Source organism: Tympanuchus pallidicinctus, unplaced genomic scaffold (assembly GCF_026119805.1).
Source record: "Tympanuchus pallidicinctus isolate F22 unplaced genomic scaffold, pur_lepc_1.0 scaffold12, whole genome shotgun sequence".
Lineage (NCBI taxonomy): Eukaryota > Metazoa > Chordata > Aves > Galliformes > Phasianidae > Tympanuchus > Tympanuchus pallidicinctus.
In genome coordinates, this window is record NW_026294637.1 from 5927811 (window position 1) to 5951719 (window position 23909).

Below are 23909 nucleotides of genomic sequence, written 5' to 3' on the forward strand. Positions count from 1 at the left end.
TCTCATAAAGAGTAGTTGGGCAGTGGCACAGCTGCCCAGGGAGGTGGTGGAGTCACCGTCCCTGGAGGTGTTCCAGAACTGTGGGCATGTGGCACTGAAAGCTGTGGTCACTGGGCATGGTGGGGTCAGATGACAGTTGGATTAGATGACCCTAGATTGTAGGTTAGTCAGAAGGACCAGCTCATTTAACATAACGTCCTCATCCCAATGTACCCAACGTGCTATACAAAAGCGATTCCCATTGGAGAATACACCAAGAAGTAGAATCTCATCCTCTTTTCTCCACCGAAGCATTTATGCCCAACACTTCAAACTTTCCGCTTACGGGGTTTGATCATAGGATTAATTCCATTCCAGCCATTCAGGTTGGAAGGGATCAAGGAAGATGCCTCACAGCTCTCTGCCACCCCTGCTAATCTCTCCAGTTCCCACCCTCTAATACCCTAAGCAGCATCCGGGCCAAACGCTGGCTGTGGAGGCCTCAAGCATCCTCTCCTGCTGAGGATGCAAGACCATGGGCTCAACAAGCAAATGCACTTCTGTACACCAAGTAGCTTTGATTTGTCACTAAACATCGGGGAGTACAGGGAATAATTGGCAACCTCATTACATGAGGTTTAACTACTCTCCAGAAACGACAAACTATAATCATCATGTTGGTGCTTGAAATGAATTGTTTGGAGCATTACAATCACCAAGGCCCCTTTTTCCAGTTGGAGCACCCTACAGAGACATGTTTTCAATTTGCAGTAAAGATGAGGAACACAGAAAGCGAAGTAATAAATTAGTGGGAGGTTTAGAGCACAGTCCACCTAGGACAGTGTGATGAGGGGAAGGCAAAATTTAGCACTGATCCAAAATACTCCTTTCTAACAGCAATGCAGGCAGCATGCGTCAGATTTGAATAGGAAACAAAAGGCAAGATCTGCACCTTGCTTGAGGAATATGGGATGAAGAAAATAGTGCAGGCAACAAGAAGTAAATACCTGCTGGAAAGAGGCAGCTCCTATAATAGAGAAGATGGAAGAGAACAAGAGGCACTAAACTCAGGTGAGTTTAATATACCAAAGTCCATAAGGTCTGGGCAAAATTAATATCACAGATGGTATGAAGGAAAAGGATGACACTTGTGTCAAACATCTTCTTGAGAGACAGGCCTTGAAGCACCTGTGACATTCTCAGATTCATTAAAGCTGTGAATTTAGAGCTAATTTTGTTAGCTGCTGATCTCGTGCAATCCTATGAGCTCTCCCTGAGGAATACAGGCATTCCATGGCTTGGGACCCCCACACAGCTGGGAGCTCCTGGCCCACCACTACCAGGGGGCACTTCTGGGGAGAGAAACCCAGCATGCAGAGCAGCTCTCCCCCCGGGTAGTCAGCAGATTGGTGCACAGAGCAGGAAGGATCTGAACAGAAGACAAGACAGCTGTCAGCTGTACATCTCAGCCCTCCTACACTCTTGGAAATGAAGCTGGGTGGAAACCAAAATGTTTCCAAATCAAGGGAATTTGTAGTTTCAAAATTCATTTAATTCCACTGTAGGTTTTCCTTTAATTCCCTGTGAATGAATTTCTCGCTCCAAAGCTGAAGGATTCTGTATCAATTTCAACCTTTTTACATTTTTTCATCTCTCTAGACAGATGCAGTAAGTTTCTAGCTTAAATAATTTGAAAACAAAACGCATTTAGAGCTGAATGTTTCAAAAGGGTTAAAGAAAAAGCCAAGGAAGCAGTTTGAAAGCGAATTTCAGCAGAATTGACCATTCAGATTCAAAGAGATGGATATTTTCCTGCAAAAAACTGATTCTGACAGTGTATTTCCAAGCACGTCCTGGAGCAGGTGGTGCATTAGAAGCAGCGTGTTAGCACAAGGCAGAGGGCAGATGCTGGGCAGACACGAGCAGAGGGCACAGGTGCCCTGCCAGATCCGAGCATCATCTCCAGCCCCAACAGCACAGAGGTCCCTGGGGCAGCACAGAGGTATGAATGGAAAGCTGTGCCCTCAGGGCAGCAGGGACTGCTTTCACAGACTTAGAGTGCTGGGCTGGAACAACCCTGCCAGTCTGCCATATGAGTAAAGATCAATGGCAGCATTTATCCACCCTCTCCCTGTGTTAATCCTTCACTTCCCTGTGCTCCCAAATGGACTTGTGTTGCTTAACTGGAATAGAAGTCACCTAAAATGGTGCAGCACTCATTCTCTCATTTGGAGATGGTAATCACCTCCCAGTGCCGTCTCCAGGCTTTCTGGAGGACAGCCTGCTCCTTCCTTATGAAAAAGGGGAAGATGGTTGCTGTTATATTAGTCACAGCTTTTCCTTGTGCTAAAGCCAAGGAATCTCACCCAGCCCTCCATCTCAATGTCTCTCAGCAAACCTTGCGGTGTCTCGAGCATCCTCCCATGCTCCACATGTGCCCTGACACCAGCTGACAGTCACATCCCTGTTGGGAGCACATCTCCAGGTGACACTGCCCTACTTCCCTCCTGCCACGGCCACTCACTTGCAGCAGTCACTGCAAGGCTTGAAAAAAAAAAAAAAAAAAAAAAAAAATCAGAACCATTTAATAGCCAAAAAGGATTCTCAGCTCAGCCTCCAAGGGTGCACTGCTGCTACAGCCCATTCACACAAAGCCCAGAGTATAAACTCTCCCTTCCACACAATGCACAAGAGATGGACAACCACACACCTCCACGCAGCCATGGACTGATGCCCAGCACACACCTGTTCAGGATGGAGCTGCAGAGACAACACTTAGAGAACAGCTGCTGGAGTTACTGACCACACAAACCCTGATGAACGCTTCCACCCACAACCCCATGTACATCTTCTGTTCTTCAGCTTCTCAAACACATACAAATTCCAAGCCCACGACAGGCCAGCAGACACGACTATATGCACACATATATATTTTTAGCCTCCGTATGCAATTATCACTCCTTTTCATCCCAGGAAAAACAATAAACAGGTCTGACCTTCCCCAGAGGAAACTTTACACAATCAGCAAACGCATCAAGGATATGAGGCTCTGTCACAGAGGAATGCATATATATTTTTCAGCTGCTGGCAAAACAATATATGTTTATACACAACAAGATTGAAGCCTCCACCTTCAGCACTCCGCATCAGAGATGGTGAGGTTAGTCCTCCCTTGCCATCCATGCCTGCTCACCTCCAAAAGGGCACTTGGGCAAATGTGACTCCTGGCCACGTTCTGACTCAGACAAAAGTGCCAATGGACTTGAAAGAAGATGCCAGCTACCAACACCATGTCGGCTGTGACAGCCTCAAAGGCATAACTAAAAAGGTCATTCCCTGTCTTATTTGATGTGATGTAAATTGTACTTCAAAGTCCATCTACAAAGAGACTTCTGGAACTCACTGATCCGAATGGACTTTACCCGCAGTGACAAGAGTAACGTGGAAGAGTGTGGTGCCTCCTGATGTAACCAATACTTTGAAGCATATGGATGTGGAATTTTAATTTCCATACTTCAATGAGCAGTAGCTGCTGTGGCACCCATCTCTGCGGCCTCTCTGTGTGCAAGTCAGCTTGCTCTGCATCATCCACAGGCAGAACTGCCACCCCTCCATGCAGCAAGGACGTGCCACATTCTCTTATTCCTCTGTATGAAAACCTGCAAAAATTTCTAGCCCGTGCCAAAATGTAGCAGCCAGAAACAGATGCTCCAAAGAGTCCACAACAAAAGCCACAGAATCACCCAGCTGGATGTACCACGGAAAACACCCATTTCCCAAACCTGAGAAAATCCCTGCAGTGAGGACAGGAAGATAAAAGCAATCATTCCACTGACACATTTTCAAACAGTCTATCTTTTTACCTTTCCTTCTGTTTGAATTTTCTCATCAAGTCAATATTTCACATCTTTGACCTTCCCTTAATGAACAACCACATCAACTATTCAAGGCATTTTTTTTATATCTGAGCAAATATTTTTTTCCCAAAGCCTTTTTTTCTTTCCCACACGCACCTCATTCAACTCCCAATTATGGCAGCTGCGCAGGGAATAAGTGATTTTGTCCTCGGCTATCAAAATGTGATAGACAATAACAAGACCTGCTCTGCCACAGTGACAGAGAGTGGGAAGAAGCCACCAGTGCTACAGAACTGGTAGTTCTTCATCCTCTCAGATGAAGGATTTTCTGTTGTGTTATATTGAACAAGGATATGTGCCCACACTCCTGCACAATGCAGGATCTTTAGCTGACCTTAATTAGAACCAGCTTCATCGACATCACTAAAGGACGTGATATGGGATTTTCTATTCTCATCTGCTACAAGCCATTTTCTGCCTTGCTGCTTTGTTGCTATTCTAGGCTGGTATCTCTCTCTTCCCCATTCTTAACGGCTATGTTGTGTCCTGCTATACTGTGGGGCTGCAATGGCCCTGCTGTCTCCCCAGTGCTGGGAGTTCCCCATCTCTTCTGTCTGCCTTTGCTGGCTCTCTGTTTTGGGAGGCAGAAGGAAGCAGGACTGCAGACTGGAGAGAAGCTCACAAACTGCTGCAGTGACTGTGTTCCCCTTTGTTTTTATCAACTCCACAGGACTACCACGGATTTCTGAAGCTTTGTATTTTAAGAAAAATCTTTCAAGTGGAACAAAGTCTGTCTTTAAAATGAGGACAATACCAGAGATAATTAGAAGCTAGGGACTGACATCTCAGTATAAGAGGCTCGTATTTTTTTCCTCGGTAAAGGTAGATAGCCCAAATCAGAGCCCAATTATAAATCCAACCAGCTGGTAGCCTGCTGCTGCCTCTCACAGAAAACGTGAGCAGAGGCAGTGCATCACCTCGTAGCTGCTGGAAGCAGGTTGTGCTGCTCTCTGCGTCCAGCGCGTGCCGCAGGACCCCGTTGCTCGGCTTGGGCCTCTCGTAGTCCCTGTCAGGAAGCATGGCCTGCTCGCTCTCCCCAGCGTGCTCAGGCCTCGGGGGCAAGGACTGCGGGAAGCCAAACATGGGCAGGGACGAGAAGAAGAGTAAGGCACCACAGAGGAGGAAGCCTCCCCACCATGCACCGATCCAGCGAGGGTCATCTGGGGTGATGTCCAGCTTACCTGCAAGGGAAAACAGAAGTCAGTGGTCTGCTGGGATGAAGGAAACACAATGGAGTTAGGGATCCTATAGCCTGGGGGTCTGTTGGCCCCACGGAGCATCCTGCACCCACCCACCCCATGCAGATCTCCCCCTGCAAGAGGCCTTTAGTACAAGCAGCCTTGTCTACCTTGGTGGCACTTCCAGCTTCTGCAAAACTCCATAGTCAGAGCTTCTCTGCAGCTCTTTGACTCTGCCAACACTAGGATGCTGCTGTGTATCAAGTGTCCACTTTGATGGCACTGAGGTTTTGGGTCTCACTGGCCCAGAATGTTAAACAGATAAAAAACCCTCAGTGCCCTCCCTGAAAGCTGCTGGCTGGCTATGGAGATGGCTGATGGAGGAGCATACAAGAGATGCACCCTGCAACACAATGCATACTGACATGGGCTCCATGGTGTGAAACTTGTGCTCACTTATAACCTGCGACTGCATGAAGACTGGGAAATGCCAAAACGAAAAGTAAACACGTATATCTGACATGCAAAGACCTGCACGGAATTGAACCAGCACAGACAAGGATGCTGCATCTCCATCCTGGCTCATTCAGGTCAGCACTTGGCTTTGAATTCACTGGCCTGTGTCCTTTTGGACATTTGGGCAGTATGAGCAGCTGTAATAATGTGGAACATCCTAAATATTGGGAAACATTTACAAGATGTAAAAAATGTTGGAAAAGAGACCCATTCACTGTAGCAGCTGGGCCTGGAAATGTAGAGATAGCATCAGCAAAGGAAGAAAAGCAGAGTAAAAGGCAAGGGTATCATGTTGGCTGCCATTCAGCAAAGATAAGGAAAAGAGAGAGCATTGGTGTCAATTTATGGGAATTAAAATAAGCAACAGGAGAGCAGATGCTGTATTCCCAACAGCAACCCCACTGCCACGGCCACTAAGCACTGGTGGAGGGTGACCAGTGCTGGGAGCTGGCTCCCCAGGAGACCGGGCTCCATGTGGCTGCAATAACAAGCTGCTCTGTTCACCATGTCTGTCTGGGCACGGCTACTGACATATCTGTCTCAAGTGAGGCAATCAAGTTGTCTCTCGAGCAGAGACAGAAGGAAACTCTTTTTTTCCTTAGGGAAAATAACGTGCAGCACTCAAATATATATAAAGTTTGAAAAATAGTCTTTTGGAGGGATTGAATTTTTCTGCTGTTATTTCCTCCTGCCTGAAAGCACATCTTTTCAGGCTCCTGGGAACACAGCCACAAGAAGAGCCAACGTAAACAAAGGTCTTCCTCACATCCCCTTCCTGTACAGGTGCTATATGAAGGGTTGTGCCACAGGGTGTCTTGGTACCCCACACCTTCGGTCCGAAATGGGGAGCAGGACAGGCTGGCATTCTGGAGTTTGGTCTCCAGCTGTAATGTAGAGTCTCCTTGCCATTCAAAAACAAGCTGAGGCCACGTGTGCCCCAACCTTTGCATGATGATGATGGACCATGGCCAAAGCCAGCTGGACCTGCAGCTGGAAAGTGCTATCCCCTATCTACAACCTGCTGAGCCACAGCTCCTCCAGCATTAATGCCACCACCACCCTTCTGCACAGCTCCTGAATTATCTGGGGCTCTCTGAGCTCTAAACATGGAGCAATGATCCTATGTAAAAACAATCAGATTTAATTCATTTTTCACCTGTGCCAGCACCCTGCCTGGATAGAACCAACTACAGATACCCAAAAAGTGCATAAGAATAAAGCCAACATGTTCTTCTTTGTAATTCTTGCAATTTGTGGTTTGGGGACATTATAAACCAGGTATAGTATCTTTTTCATTTTTTCTTTCTATAACCTCATCCAGTTGTTTCTGAACTCATTTGTAAACTTTTCATGCCCTGCAGTGAGGAGTTCCACAGCTTAATCTAATGGAAGAAGGAGCACCTTCCTCTGCACATCCATATTTTGAACTGAATTATGCTCTAATGGCCAAATGTGGAACAACATTCAAGCAAGCACCTCTGCCTAGAGGATCATCTGAGTGTTTCGTATATCTTTACAAGGAATGGAAACAGGCCATGTGGTGCTTGACCAAAGCACAGCTAAAAGTCTTGGCTATCAAAAAAAGACTTCTTTCCTGCATGCGTGATATTACTTGGACTTCTCTAGCTGCCATACACAGACAAGACTATGAAAGGGGTTCTGACCCCTGCAAGGATGAACTCCATCCAACTGCATCCTGTGAAGATGTTTTAGCAACCTTATTAAAACTGGAGCACACCCTCAAAGGTGACAACGTGAAGCATTAGGTTTGCACTCCGCAGGGCTCAGGAAGCAGTGGAGAAAAGCCTGTAACACATTGCCCTCTAATGGCAGAGAGGCACAGTGCAGCTAGCTATAAAAATCTGCTGGCTCTTTCAAAATTTGCAAACGACTTGATTTAAGCCAACATGGAGTCAAGGTGAACAATAATTAACACTAATTTTGGCAGACATCTACAACGCTGTGGGACTGACCTGCCTACATGGTCATTTGCAGGTGGCACTGGACATGGTACGGGTGTGCTTCCATCAGAGAGCCCAGCTGATACTCCCAGGTCCAGGGGATGGAAGCTCTACAGATTTCATGCCATGCTTTGGACACAGCTGCCCTAACATTACTACATCCGTGCTACCCAGTGCTTGAACACAGTGATGTTTTCAGGCATGCTCTTAGAGCTGGAAACTCATCTCACAGTAGAAAGGAATAAATTTCAGCCGCTATGAACCTGTTGTTTATGGGGTCAGAGTTGAAAAGTTTGGGATCTTGGTCAAAAAAAAGCAAGAAGCCTCTAAAAGTGATATCCATGCATGCAAGGGACTCTCAAGAAGGAATGAGAAGCAGCTCATACTTGCAAGCATCAGTGTTTTTGACATGCTGATACATTAAAACATTTGATTTTAAACAAAATTCAGTTTTCCTTACTTGTGTCGATGAACACAGCATCCACATAGATTTTGGTACAGAAGGAGCCCAAGATAAATCCACAGGCTGGTCCAAATACCAGCATTGTAAACAGGATCCCTACAAGGAAAGAGAAAAAACAAAATTAGTACTTGGCTCACATTGTTCTGGTCTTCTGCAAGATGGGACAGTCTTACTGGGGTACCAAATAGACAGATATGTCTGTATCAAACGCTTCAGAGAAAAGGCACCCAAAATGCTTTTCACTTCTCCATAGACTTTCAGGAAAAAAAACAGAGGATCAGCTGTGACAATGCTGAAGGATTTCTATTAGCTGGAAAGACTGCATGGATTTATATTGTGTTGGTTGGATCTTATTGGCCAGCACGAGGTACCCACAGGGGAATCTTTACCTTTGCTACCTCCAGCTAAATTCCTTGTAGATATGGATATTCACAGAATTTAGGATCAGCAAACCTATGAAATGCTGAATTGTCACAGACTGCTGGGTGAAGTCCCTTTGGGCAGGTAGGAGCATTCACTCAAATCTGAGAAACCCTTCTCCCCATCATATATCGATATTTGCCACGTAACAAACACTCCCCAAGACATACAGCTATTCAGAGCTCTTGTGAAGGCTTACTGCTCCTGCAGAGCTTTTGTGAGCCAATTACTTGCTTCAATACAATATTTAGAGCATTTATTCTCATTCCCATTTTGGCCCTGGAACAGGAAGGCTACAGGCACATTGCCAACTCCCAATTATCCAGGGCAGAAAGGCAGGGGACACAAGGATAATCCAGAGAAAGAAGTAGAAGAGATAACACACAGCATCTGTAAATTAGACAACAGAAACATATTTAGCACCTTCGCATGGGATGCAGAAACAATACAAAGTCCCTAAGGGGCCTCGTAAGTGGATTTCTGAAGAAATCACAGCGAATTCTGAACAGTGTGGAGTGAAACCTGCTTGTTTGCTTTGGGTTGAGCTGTGAGGAGAGCGGCTCTGGGAGTGCAGGGATGTTCCATGAAGAAGCCTGATCACATCAGACTGCTTTACCTCTCCAGCAAGGATACAATCCACGCCTCCCTCCAACCTCCCTGTGGGTTCTGCCCAGCATCTTGGTGCGTGCATAAGGCACATAACACTGATAACTCAGCCCTCAAGTTCCTTAACGGGAAACCTTTAATTTAACTCTGTGCAGTTCTCAGAAGCTGGATAAATGAACAGAGCTACAAAACATTCCCAGGAGATCACCAATCCACCGCAGTGCAAACCACACCTGCTGCTGACAGCTCAGCCAAGCAGAATAAGACGGTGCGGTCAAAAAATAACTCCATTTTTACTATGCAGAGTGATGCTCCATCCCTGGAGACCTTCAAGGCCATATCGGATGGGGCTCTGGGCAGCCAGATTTACTGGCTGGCAACCTTGCCCACATTCTTTTTTGGTCACTAGGTGGCATTAGTGTCTATCATTGAATCAAGGGCTGGGTGATGGTATAGATCACCCCAGCTCCCCAGGCCACCCACTCTGTTACTGGGAGTCGAAGAATTTTGTTTTAACAGATATAATCTGGCAGAGAAATGGCCATATCTATTAGTCTGGCAAGCAAAGATTAGGTGTTTCTTCAATAACTGTGCATTAATTATGAATTTATGTGTAATTACTGTCAAGCACGTGTGGGCACGTTGGATGGAGTGTACACCATAGAGATGGGATCAGGCAGGCATGACTGGTTCTCCAAAGGCAGCAGATATACGTTTTCTCTTTTTTAAAACTTACTAATTGTGGCTGGATGGCTTTCTGTAAGTGTTTAACAGCTTCAGAGACCTGGGGGCACAGTGACATTGCTGTTTGGTGCAGGCAGAACAAGAGGGACCAATTCTAATACTTGTCAGAACCACCACTGCAGGTGGTGGTGGTGAAGCAGTGTCACATACAAGCAGAAACACAGAACCAAGTGCATGGAACCAAGGGCAAGATAAGGAACAGAGAAAAAAATCCTTCACCCCAGTGCTTTATACACTTTGAAATGTCCTCACTAGAGGGCAATGTGGGATAGAGCACGAACCGAACAGGGAAATTGCTAAGATCTTACAGTAAGATTATCAATTCTACATTTTTGTCTTAAAATCAAGAAGAAGAGACTTTCCTCGTGCTCCTTTTGCCACCCTCTTTCAAGACTCCACCAAAATCCTTTGGTTGCAGTAAAAGTGTTTTACAACTTATGCCACAAATTGAACAGTTCTTGAAAGAAACCAAAGCCTGGACTGTCACGATAGATAGAGCCTGGAGAGAGCTGGACCGTGCTCCAGGCTCAGCAGAGCACAGCACTGGCACAAGAGTTGGTCTGTTGGGCAGATATCAGATATCTGTTGGGCAGATATCAGTACTTAAACACGTACGTGGAGTTCTGTGCTCAGAAGGAAATGACACAAATTAGAATTTGCTGAAGACATCCTTCCACTTCTGAGAAATGCCGCATGACTGCTCATCACCACTATTAGGACAATACTTCCCACACCATCCACCTGGCCATGCAACCACAAAGACAACACTCAGTACAGAAGATCTAGTAAAGTCCTTTCTCCCAGTCCAGGATAAAGATGTGATAAAATCGTGGATGGCTTAACACCCCTTGCTGTGTTGTTTCCCATTTTTCCCTCTAACTTTTAGATCAGCCTGACTTGATACAGGTGTATGCCACAGAGCAAAAGGGCACCAATGCCAGGAACAAGCAGACCCAGGGTCTAAACCTGGCTCCATCACAGGCTGTTGCAAAACTTCTCATTAAAAGCAACAAAAGTGGCAATCAATATAGGGTACTCCAGCCTCTTCCCTTTCACTCTTAGCTTAAAACTAGCTTCTACCATTCACAGCCTTGCGTTTGGTAACTCCCATCCTCCCCAAGAGAAGGAAAGCAAAACCAAGCTGGAAATGTCAGTTCTAATTCTGCTCTGCAAACAAACACCTCCTGATCTGCAGGGCAGGCTGACCCTCTTCAGAAGGGCCTTTGCTTCGTCCTACACCCAGTGTTTCAAAGAGAAGTGGGGCATGTTCTCAAAACAGCAAGGCCTATGCAGACCAACAGGAAGTAGGATGAGAAAGGTTTCTCCTTCGTGCATTTTGATGTTTTTGTTTTTAATTATATATATATATTACACATATATATATCTCCATATATATAACATTCTTTCCAAATTATGGGAGTAATCATTTTCAGCTTTCCTGCTCTATCCCTCTTTCCCTTCGGGCTGGACTGAGAAATCTGAATTATTTTCCTCCCATCTTTTCAAATGGAACAATCTTCCAAACCCTACTTGGTTCTGTCAACTAACAGACATTTTCCAGGGGCTGGGGAAAGGATAGGAACAGAGGGGAGTATTTGATCTGACATTCTGTGACGGCATTTTATCACTAATAAGGCCCAGGACTACTAATGCAGTTTTCCATTAGAGCAAAGAGAGAGAACAGCAGCAGGTACCACGTATCAGTGGAGTGACTGTGTTCAGTCAGTCATGCAAAGCACACAGGAAAAGTTACCAAGAGAGGCATAAAGGATGTCAATATTACAGTATTAAAGAGCTGTCCCTTGGCTGATCATAGAATGGCTTAGGTTGGAGGAGAACCTTACAGACCACCTAGTTCCAGACCCCTGCTACGGACAGGGATGCCAACCACTAGGTCAGGCTGCCCACGGCCCCATCCAGCCTGGTCTTGAATGTAGTTTCTTATTGAGTCCAGGTTATTTTATTTTCTTATGTGAAATCCTGAAGCAAAAGTCAGGATTCTGGATATGGTTTTGCTTTATAAAGGAGCTCAGGTGCTTACAACGGGATTTAGTGCACCATAACAGAGACCTTGCTTAGTAAAAGACGATGTACTCATGTCCAGGAGCAGGATACATATTTCTGACTTAGTCCACACAACACTTAGATACCAGCTAAAGTTTGATTCAAGAACATATCCGAATCAAACTTGCTGGCTTCAAACAAACTGATGCAGACACAGAGGCAAGATGCTGAATGAAGGTTTCAATTCCTGTCCTTCTCTGTTTTGCCATCAGATTGGTCCAAACATCAAAGTGCCCAGCCAGCTGCCACTTCCAGGATACACATCAGCACTGGTTGATCCATAATTCCAGCAGAGCCTGGATGCCTGAAGCACCTTCACTGCTCTGGACCATCAGCAGTCAACTACACAGTACCTCAAGCCCTCCCTCTGGTACAGACAATCCCATTCCATTTAATCATGGAGGTGTGGCTCATCCCTGCTGGGCTTACATCACATTAAGCCAGGCAGCTCTTGCCTTGGCATCTCCGTGATACTAGGTTGCAGGAGGTTGTGCACTGTGCTATGGAGCAGCTCACTCTCAGGAAAGCTTATGGGCTCTGCCTGCTACCCCAAGGAATGAGGTTTTGAGGGAAGCCCATAAATAAAAACTTCAAAGCCGGGTATTTGACTCAAAAATCACATTGGTGCGAGGGTGTGCAAAACAAGATCCATGTGGAAGACGTGGGAACCTCCCTCCAAAGGTGGTATCACCATCGCATCACGTAACCGCATCCCTGTGGGGGAATAGGCAGCGAAATGTGATCTCTGTTGAGGGTGACAGTGACCAGATGGTTTGGTGACAGCCACAGAGTGCACATATGTGGTGCACAGAGGGCAGAACACACACGTGAGCTGTCATGACCCCACGGGGTGTCGCTGGGGACAAGGGACATGTCACGCTGCGGGTGGTGGCCCCAGCCAGATGCTGCTGCCTCCTGCCTGCTGTGGGAGCGAGCTCTTTCTAAAGCACCAAGGGAGTAGTTTTGCAGAGCAAGAGATAATCTCAAAACCCTGCTTGTCCCACATTTCCCGTTGCAGGGCAGGCCCCTGAGAAGGGATTACTGGAACACAGCTCGTGTGCCGGTCTTAAAGGGACACAGCAGCCCCGAGGACGGCAGGCAGCTGGACAAGCTGCAAATGCTGTATCCTCCTGAACCATCAGGGCTCCACAGGAAGACCTTTGCACTGTGGGCCGAGCTTAGCAATTTCAGAAGGCTTCCTTTGATTTTTATTAGCTGATGTAACCTCCAGATGCACGGCGTGGGGATGGGGATGGCCACATCCTACTCAGATGGCACCTTCCTATGGCAAAACCCTCTTGGAGTCAGCATGGTGTGCGGATGCAGAGTCCTGGAGAGCCCAGCAACACCATTAGCCCCCAGCCCACCCCTCCCAGGAGACACTTTTTCTCATTCACCCTGAAAATACATCATTTTCTCATCTACTGCCATCTCTCTCTTCCTTATCTCGCTTTTCCACTAGCACTGCTGTAGCTCTGATAGGAAACATGGCCAGGTGGTGCTGCACCAACGGTGTGTTCTGATTTGTTCTGCTGCCTCAGTGCAGCCACTGAAGCGAAGGGAACGTCAAAACAATCCTGGCAGATGTTTCAGAGTGCCTGCAGCTGTCGATTAATGAGGAACAACTTTGGATAATTCACTTTAATGTTTAGTCTCTGCTCTGATGGGGATCAAAGTGGCTCCAGCCTTGTACTGGTATTAGATAAGAACGAGAGGGGGAGGTTGAGTAACTGCAATCTGTACAGAGGCACACAAACTGTTTATTAGTTTTGCCCCCATCTCAACACTGGTAGCCCCCTGCCAGATGTGGGCTCTACTTCGAGGCTGCCCAGTGATGCCTGCAATGGGGATGGATGTAAACAGCAAGTTGTGGGTGCCCAATCCCTGGAGGTGCCCAAGGGAGGGTCGGATGGGGTGTGGGCAGCTTGAGTTGGTGGGGGACAACCAGCCCATGGCAGGGGGTTGGTGTTGGGTGGGCTTTAAAGTCCCTTCCAACCTGAGGCCCTCCATGATTCTACGAAGCAATTTGTTCTGGCCTGTGTATAGCACTCAGGTGTTAATCACTAAAGAGGTTGCTAGGATGGAAAGGACACTGGACTGAAGGTACATTACATGGCAGTTTCTCCCCATCCAACCAGTGTCCCCTTCAATATTGATTTCCATCATAAGTCAGGATTTCTCCAAGGAGATGCCTCCTGACTTTGAGATGAAATCTCATTCCTTAAACAGACCTTTTGCTCTACGTACTCCCTTGCATTTTCAATTATTGCCAAGCATTACGTTTGTTTTATCAGCAAATCCCTGTCCCCAGCACTATCAAGGCTATGTTTGAGAGGATCAATGCTTTACCAACCGCTGACAGCCCCGGGGGATCCCGAGGCACACACACAACATTTGCAGAACAGTACAAAGAGTGCCTGGACTTTTGCAATAAGAGCACAAGCTCAGCACCCAGCCCTGAATGCTCCATAACGACTTGGAGCACTTCTGGCAGCTCCAAACACACCCTTTTGCTGGCTTCTGCCCTTCATTCTGATAAGCACAGAAATAACGAAAAGCCAAGCAAACCAGCAAAAATCCAGCCCAGATCCCTATTTGTCCTGGCCTCTGGGTCACTGGTTTGCCCAGCTGTCGAAATAGGATCACGAACGAGACTGCAAAGGAGCAAATTGCACTGTGACAAAACCTCCCCAAACCTCAAATTTGCATTTGCTAACGCAATAGAAAGCAAAATAGTCACTCTGTGAGCTCTGAAAATAAAACTATAGGGACACTCCCACTACAAAGCCCTAGCATTGCTATGGTCCCTACCAGCTGGCACTGGGAGCTCACTATTCCCCACTTCTGAGCATCCCAACACCCTCCCAGGCAGTTGAGGGACTGCTTGCTGCATTTCCTTCCTCACTGATGGGAAGCCAAAGAAGAAATTTGCTTATGCTAATCAATCCCTGGCACGATGCATAGCAGACACTAATCCACTAGCCATCTCCATCAGTCTCTGCATATTTAACTAAAGCAGTGAACACTCATGGAGGATTATGTACGCAGTGATATTGTTGTAGCAGTGTTTTCCTACCTAAGCTGCAATCATTCAGACACCCTATCTCCTAATATTGACATACAGAGTGCACACAAGCAACCTGCAGAATTGCCTGGGTCCATGCAAGCATTCTGGACAGAACTGCCTCCAAAACTACATCTGCTGCATGGGATTTAATAGACGTGCCTGCTCCATACAATGCTGCCTTAATTACCCTCTGTCAAAACGCTTACGTTCACGGCAGTTATTTATAAATCACCATTTTTGAAGGAGTAAACACTGCCTGATGTTCATAGGTATGTACAACCAATTCACAGGTAGCTTGGACATGCAATTACAGGAGGGTTTGGTCCATTTTCCATCACTTTCTGCCGGAAACACAAGCCCTGTCCACTCAGGTGTATCCCTGGGTTAGTATTCCTGCTCTCGCAGAGCTAAAAAAAACCAACAGTGCTAAACTCTCTTCTGCATCTCTGAAATGCAAGGACGAGCCACTCGCTCCACCTACCCTGCTGGCTCACCTTCTTGTCCCTGAAATGTTCTTGTCACCACGTCTTCAGCAGGAGCCAGCTCAGTTTGAGAAGCAGGTGTATGACTGTGTCTAACTATAGCACGCAAACCCAACGCAGCACCCATCCCACCAGCTCTGGATCCCGCAAATCACACGTACTGTGCAAACACACCAGCTATAGCTCTGTGCTTGAACAAGAGTTTTCCACACTTCAAGTAAATTCCTCCGTGCTAATTACCTTGGGAAGCAGCCACCAAATAAGATTCCGAAAGAGAAGTCTGCTTAGATGCCAAGTACACTTCGCAGGGTTTCAGTCACATGCCTTCAAGCTCTGTTCGTCTCCTTCCAGCCGTTAAACACCAACACCTGTTTCACCAAATCTGCAGTGCTGCTTCAGCTAAAGAAGGGCAGACTTCCTTGTGTTAATTCACAGCAACGGTGCCAACAGTAGGTCAGAATGGAAACGCACTTCCAGGGCACATTTCCCTCCCTACAAGGCCGTAATCCTCTGAATCTGATGATCGATTTCTCATTTAACATCAAATGGGTTTGATCCAATGGAGAAGCATAAGAATACATCACACAATGGAATAACGGGAGGTGGTGGAGTCACCATCCCTGGAGGCGTCCAAGAACCATGGGGATGTGGCTCTGAGGGATGTGGTTAATGGGCATGGTGGGGTGGGTTTGGCTACATGATCTTAGTGGCCTTTTCCAACCATAATGACTTGGTGATTCCCATTTCAATCTGTCTAATCGACCTCTCAGCATGACACATTAAATGGGGACAAGGGCTCCTATGGCTCTTGGAGGTTTTATCTCCATCACTTGAATTCCATGGAAGTCTCTTTACTTCCTTATGCACTATAATATATTAGGAAAAAAACAACATCATATGACTGAGAATACAATGAGCTATTCACACACAGAGGGCAAATTTCTGAGGCTAGAAATTGTGGCATCTGTCATTTAGGAGGTTGGCACAACACCTTACTTTTTTCTTTATTTTTTGAAAGCTGCTCACAGAGTTCCTCACAGATAGAACATGCTGGTGTGAGGAGGAGGCTGCCAACACTGCCTCCCTCCCATTTTAACCTTAGTCTTTGGGGTATCCCTTCCCATCCCACATATCTTATATGAGGAAACAACACGTCACATCACTAACTGACGCTCTGTGTCAATAGAGACAGCTTACTGCTTTCACAAACAACCATGCAGTAAGGAAGAGAAGTTCAGCTCTGTTCTTCACTGTTGGAAAGGCTTTTCCTTGCAACATCCCCCACTCCTCCTGCTCAGATATGCTGCATGACCTATATGCAAGTGAGTATGCACATGCAAGCCCTAAATTATTGCAGCGAGAAACAGCCTGGGAATCACCTAAATGCAAAGCAAGTTGTTGGGAATGCAGGGCTGATAACACTTATCAGTACTGACCATTTAAGAAAGGGCCGTGCTTTTCACTGCAGAATAGATTTAATCTATTCTAGCAATGGTTGAGCCATCAAGAAGGGAAGGAAATTAAAAACAAAACTTCTGTTGTTCTGCTTCCTTGTACTGCAAACAACACCAGAAAAAGTATTTGCTCTTGACAATAGTCATTCTTTGCACTGACCTAAACCTTGCCGAAGCTTGTGGGAACACTTCCACTGACCTCAGCAGGCTTTGGGTCACCCATCTCCTTCACTTGAGGTGACCCATCTGCAGTGTGCAATGTACAGTCCTGGCTCCAGAGGCACTTGCTGCACATCAATCTTACTGCTCAACAAGCTTTGTGCACCCTTCTCAACAAGAAGAGTTTGGGAAGACTGAAACATGTACTATTTGTTATCATTAGGTGCATCATTTGGAAGTTTAATGGGCTGTGTCTGAAGCACAGGAAATGCAGCCCGAAGCCCAAAGCCAGGCATGGGCTCATGAGGGCATCTTACAGAGATGCTCAGAAATAAACAGGAGGAGGATGCTGGGACAGCAGTGTACCCACAGAGCATGGAAGAGCAGAAAATGGGATGCTCTGGTCAGACAGACTCCTTCAGATACCCCCATTACCCCATATGGCGAAGAACAAGGGATGCCAGATGCCAGTCTGTAATGGGGGATGGGGAGCTGGCTGCATGCGGGATAATCCCCCAGTCTAAGATTACTTTCAATATAATTTCTGGCACTCTCTAGCAGCTCAGTTGCACCACGAGCACAAACCCGAGTGGCTGGAGCCAGAGAACTGTGTTGCTGATGGAGTGCACAAGTCAGCACCTCATCCCCATCAGCACAGCAAATCCTTCTCTCCAGTTCCCAAAACTACAGGTCACACAGACATTTTGTTGAGGCTTCTTACAAAGACAGAACTTCAAAGCTCTCCTGTGCCTCTTTCATACAAATATTTTCCTTTGTGACACATAGGACCCTGTCCCTGATGACTGCCTTTCTCCCTAGGGCACAGAACAGCTGCTGCTATCATTGTGGGCTTGTCTCCCTTAATTAAGCATCCACAACAACAGCACAAAGATGAAAACAAAGCCCTTTGAATGAAGCCTAGGAGGAACAATTCCCTCCTACAGACAACCTTTTAAACTGGGAGGTGAATCAAAAGCACCTGAAATATCCCATTTAATGCACCAGAATGACTCTGTTCCAGGTGTTCAATGGGAAGGAGCCTTGGCCTGGGGAAGTTATTCTAGTGAAGGCTTCATGCTTTCAAGAAGGTGGAGGTGCAGTTTTTCTTTCTTTTTAAATTAATTGTAGAATCACAAAGGTTGGAAGAGACCACCAAGATCATCTGAAGCCCTCTAATTGCCTTTAAGCTGTCTTCTTTGCAAGCAATTCTTCTTCTTGGTAGACAACCAAGTCATTTTAAGTGTCTGAGCAGAAGTCATGCTTCCTGCCCAGCTCCAAGATGGCTTTGTGAAGTCTTGGCGTCTCTTCTTTTGCTGACTGCTTCCAGCACGTAGTTCCTGTAAGAAATTCATCCCTAGAGACTACTGCACAGGTAAGCACTCAGATGATGAAATTTTCAGACAACCAAACTGTTCTGACTGGACCTGAGCTGGTTAAGAGGATTACAACTCGTTACCACCCACCTGATGCAAGCCTTGCCAGCAAACTGCCACTGTTGGCACTTCCAAGCCCAGTCCCACAAAGCACTCCAAGAAACCCATACTGTTAATGAAATCCAGCTGAAAGAATTGCCATAGGGAAGGATCCTGCCGCCCTGTGCTGCTGCCATGCATCCCAGCTGCTGTGGCTTTGGATGGTAATCCACTTCTACTATTTTTGGCAGAGTTGGTGGTATTCTTAAGGGCAGTAATTACATTTTCCAGGGCAGGCTTTCTGCCAGGGCTCAAAATGATGACCAACAGGGCCCTTTTAACCACCTGCTATGATTCCAGCCTTGATTAGTTATTAGAGTCCTGCTGAAAACCACTGTAATGCAACCAGAAAGGGCGGTTCTTGCAAGACTGACTCCAGGGAGAGGTAGGTTTGAAAGGAGAATAGAAAGTGCTTTCAACAACAAAGCAATCAAAAATAAGAGGCTTTCTGTAGTGGTATTGCCTTCATGAATACCCAAGCAGCACCAATTTCTTCCCCACTGTTCCCACATCAACTGGCAATGTGCACCTTCCATATTACATGAGCAAACCCAAAGCCACCATATAGACAACAATAAAACTTGTAAAACGCTGTACTCTTGTAACCTGCCAAATATCAGCCCTCCCTTTCCTTTCTTAGCATGCACTAACTGGCTTTGGGCAATGAGGCAGTCTTGAATGCACTGAGTTTTTGCACACTGGCTAATACACTACTGATAGAGAGTAAGGATCTTAAAACATGAAGTCCTAGAGTCCTTGCTTATGACTCTGTGACCATGGAAAGCAGTGGTAGCTCTGTGGCCAAAGTCTTTGCAGCAGCAGGCTGGCCACAAGCCCTGCCTGTATTTATAGCTATTACAGATGCTCATTATGTAGCATCATGGAAAGATCTCAAAGCGCCGTCAGGAGTTCATCTGTGGATTGGTAGGATGCAGCAAGCTTGCCTTGGCAGGAGAACAGGTCTTTTAGTCCAGTGGAGACCTCTCATTTCCTCTACCTTTGAACTTCTACCCTCTAATTTCTACCATCTCCAGCTCCCAAAAAAGAAATGGCAGTTTGTGACACTGCTAACACCAGGCAGGGGCAAAGCCTTATACAAGGATAAATCAGGCTCTTTCTTGGTTCAGTAAGAGGCTCCCTGTTACTGCACATCACACACATCAAGTATTTTCTTCATTAAACAAGCTAGAAAAAAGAGAAAACATAGGACTGAAGCACCCAGGAATGTGACCAAGGGTATTCTCAAGGTTTTAGGGATGCTTGATCTCAATCCTACGCCATTTTACAGCACTGTTATTAGGAAATGCCCAGTCAATACACACACTGACTCTACATTAGGTCCTTTACAATCTTGGATAGATCCCTCCTCGTAGTTCTCACAGTCACCCACTGAACTATGTCCTTCTCCTTTTAATACTCATCACATCTTAATTTTATCTTCAGTCATCAAGCACAGGCAAGAGTCTTGGGCTTGGCACACATCACAAGCACAGAGGACACAACACCTGGCACCTTCACAGAGCTGCAAGGCCCTACGTGAGTAATCACAATTACACTCAACATGAATGTCCGTTCTCTACAGCCAACAAATTTTAAAGGAAATACGACCGACAACATTGCTGAGCTGCAGAGCAGCTAATCCCAGTACACATCCTGCTGAAGGACCATCCAAATGGCAGATTTCTCTGTGGATGTGGTCACCAGGAAGATTTGTCCACCTCCCTGCCCTCTCTTGCATTCCTTCACGATTGCACGATGGCTCACAGCTTCCTTTGGAATAGATCTCTGTAAAGCTACCCGCAGGATCCCGATCCAAATCAATGTGATATTCTGCCATATGTCACTGAATCCAGATACAACATATGAAAATCACAAGCTTAGTTTTGTGGTAAACCATTGCCAACGAAATGGCCATCTCAGGGGAACACTCTGCCTTTGCTTTCACTCTGTTCTTTTATCACATGCCAGAAGGTTTTTGTTATTAAACCTACCAGTATGTTTAGAAGGATCCAGAGCAGACAGTGCTCAGTATTTATGGCATATTTCTGCCTTGCAAAGCAGGCATGCGTCTGCCAGAAACTTCCATTCTGCCTTTCCCACCGTAACCTGAACCATGGGGAGGGGATGGGACATGGTTTTCACATTATCCTGTTTACATTCCTTTCCACAATGGAGCTGCAAGTCTAAAAGCATTTCCCTCCATATTAATTCCCCTCACTGCCATTTTTCCTTTACACGGTTAAATGTACAATTTAACCCGGTTTGGAGATTAACACTTATGAACAGATTCATAGAATAACTGAGGCTGGAAAGAGCACTGAGATCATTAAGTCTAAACATCAACTCCTGCCCATGACCACTGGTGTCCGGCCACGGGCTGTTAGGAAAAGAACCCTTGGCTTCAAAGAGCTGAGTTCCTCTATGGGAAATTTGGAAGAACAGCTCGATAAAAATAAGAGTTTTCCATTCCTGTGGAAACAGTTCCCTTAGTCCTACGTCGAGACAAGTCACCGAGCCTTGCGAATTCTTTGCCAAAAGTAACATTCCCCAAATGCTTCACTGATATTACTGGATCGTTATGCGCCGAGAGAAAAATAGCTACCGAGAGATTGTTTCATCTCTTCTGAGATTAAAAAGCTTCTTCTCTCATTCAAATGATATAATGTTGAAAATATTCTGTTGAAAAATATGGACCCGTTTGATGCAAACCTGCAGAACACCCACTTGAATGAATTGGCCTCATAGAAAACTGCCACAGTGAACAAGGTGCAGAAAAGCCCAAGAAGGTTTTCTGATCCAGGAGCGACCTTTATGATCATCCTCAAAGCTGCAGGCTGTAGGAAAAAGCTCTAATCCTTTCATCATTGCGTTTTGACAAGATTGTGCATGAGACTGTAGCCGGGCATGCGGCTGAAGGAAATTACCTGGGACTGAAATCATAGACTGTGTGCATCTGCAGCGCGCTAATTGAAGGCTTCAGGCAAATTATTATACCTTCCCACTCAGGAAAGGGAAAACTTTTCTCTCCCTGAAAATGACCGTTAACTGCATAGTAATAATAGGAGATGGCAACCATTCGGGATGATAACTGAAGTGTGTGCCACGAAGGATAGTTCAGCAATATATAATTTTCAGAGACCAAACGTATTAGCGTCCATACAGTTTGTCATTACAGGAAAGCATATAACTGCTCAGCAGCGTTATGGCAGAGCTGTGTTAGGTCACAGTACTTCATCACCATGCTCAGAGCAGGACTGCTTTTCCCAGCTTTAGTTTGGGACACTTATAATTTCACTATGCAAAACTGAGCATTTATAGGAGCAGTGAACCCGTAAACAAGTTGAGAAAAAAAGATAGGATGATATGATGTTGTATCTGAAAACTGGTATTGCTTTAAACGGCAGATGCATGCAGAAATGTGATGCTGACAAGAAATGTGCTGCGACTGTCCCACTGCAATGGCCAGCAGCAAACAAAGCCCCCGTCCCCAATCCATTGCTTTGTGCCACCTCCCCGGCATACTGTGCAGAGCAAAGCGCTTGTGGTCCTGTCACAGCGAGACAAGATGATGTGCAGAAAAATAGGTCACCTCTTAGTGCACAGAGGCAGACCTTTCCCCAAACCTTCCCAGCTCTTTCATTAATATGTGCATGTGAAATAATTCTGAGCTTGCACAGAAGTGCCAGTGAGAGAGAGGAAGGTCTGAAGGTGCTTGAAAAGGGGCGTGATGAGAGACACCCAGCACACAAAGGATGTTACACCTCCAGATCTCCTTCCCCCTCCCCTGACCCCGAAGTCGGGCAGCACACGGTGACAGCGTGTCCCCTTGTAGGGACAGGCATGCTTTCATCCTGCTGCTCTCATGACTTTCCTCCTGGGCAATGACAAGATCTAAAAAGCCCTTCAGACCAATCAACTCCACCTCCTCATCTTCTTAATGTTTTCATCCCAGAGCTTTCAGAAAAAAAAATTCCCAATAAGGGCTGTCACCAAGCTCTCAGAGGAAGGTGTTCTGCCAAGAAACTAATGGCTCTGGGCAGTTTGTAAGTAGAAAAACAGAAAAGATATATTTTGGGGCTGTAGGCCCTGATTCATCCCCCCCTTGAAGCTGCCACACAAGGTACAAGCCTTACGCTCCAATGTTCTCTCTCCTTACATTTTTAGTCAGAAGGGACCTTTAAAGGTCACCCAGTCCAACCTCCCCAAATCTCCTCCTTCCACATAGGAATGTGCTGTGGCAGCCTGGGTTGGCCAGCCAGCTCCCCAGAGGTGCATCACCATTATATATATATATATAATATATAAAGGAGCCAAATGAAAAGCTGCAGCAGCAGCAGTCAGAAAAGTGGCATTTGTTGCACACTAAAGACGAACCACTTTCACTAGCAAACGCTTCCTTCCCAACCCAGAGTTCTCAGGCACATCTACATAAGAGGCTTGAGGGAGCTTAGCTTTCCAGGATGTGTGTCATGCCAGAGCCAAATCACAGCACCGTGATGTCACAGCCACAGCAGCTCAACTCCAAGACTTGGGTTTTTTTGCACCAAAATAGCAGTTAAGCCTGAACAGAAAGTTCTGAAATATTCATAATGATAGCATTAGAGGTAACACTTAATCCTCATTACTCACTGCTGGTATTTAGGCAGCATGCTGTCTGGCTACTGAATAATCCCAAGGGAAAAGCGGGAGAATTAATGCACGTGAACAAGGGGCTGTCATCTCAGGGAAGTTACTCCATGCTCCGACTGCCCTGCACAATCTCTATGGGCTGAGAGAATACAAATTGCTCCTTCTGATTGTCATTGTCAGAAGAAGTAGAGATGGCACGAATAAAGCAGGGAAAAGGCAGTGTTGTATACAGTTTCCAGCCTCCTGGAGCTGTATTTAGTGGCTGTGCCTCGAGGAACACAACAAGCAGAGACCTATTTCTGCTGCTCACAGCCACCTGGCCCTTTTGGTTTAGGGGTGGTCAGATGAGCAGCTCTGCCTGTTGGGATCAGAGGTCAGCATCTCCTCAAGACCAGTGGGAGGAATGAACCACAGTTGGCACACAGGGGGCTGGAAAAGGTCACTTAGTTTAGCACCTTTCACGGTCCCTGATCTCAAAGGATTTAGCAAAAACTGCCTAACACTGCCTTCCTTCCTTTGAGAAGGAGCTTAGGTCAGTTGACCAGACCTGCTTTCTCACTGCTGGGGAACAGCAGAGGAGAGCATCTGCCTGTTGAGCAGCAGTGGGATTTGAGGGATAGCCTCGAGGTCCCACAAGGTTCTGCAAGTCACTTCCATTAGTGACAGTGGTACAAGCTGGGGCCATTGGCACCACAGGCAGGGCTGTGCCAATGCTTGGACAACAGCACATTCTGCATGCAGCCTGCGAAGAGCCACAACACCCACCTGAAAAGCCAAATACACTCTAGAAGTAAAACC

General features: G+C 46.2%; 1 protein-coding gene across 2 annotated transcripts in view; it reads right to left on the minus strand.

Annotated features, from left to right (window-relative positions):
* Positions 1-23909, minus strand: part of SLCO3A1 (solute carrier organic anion transporter family member 3A1) — a 112378-nt gene that overhangs the window by 19182 nt on the left and 69287 nt on the right. For both annotated transcript variants that reach the window (XM_052671679.1, XM_052671680.1), the window contains exons 3-4: positions 8012-8110; positions 4814-5077 (exon numbers count right to left, since the gene is read on the minus strand). In XM_052671679.1, the coding sequence (XP_052527639.1) occupies positions 4814-5077; positions 8012-8110 (363 nt within the window). The remainder of the gene's footprint in view (positions 1-4813; positions 5078-8011; positions 8111-23909) is intronic.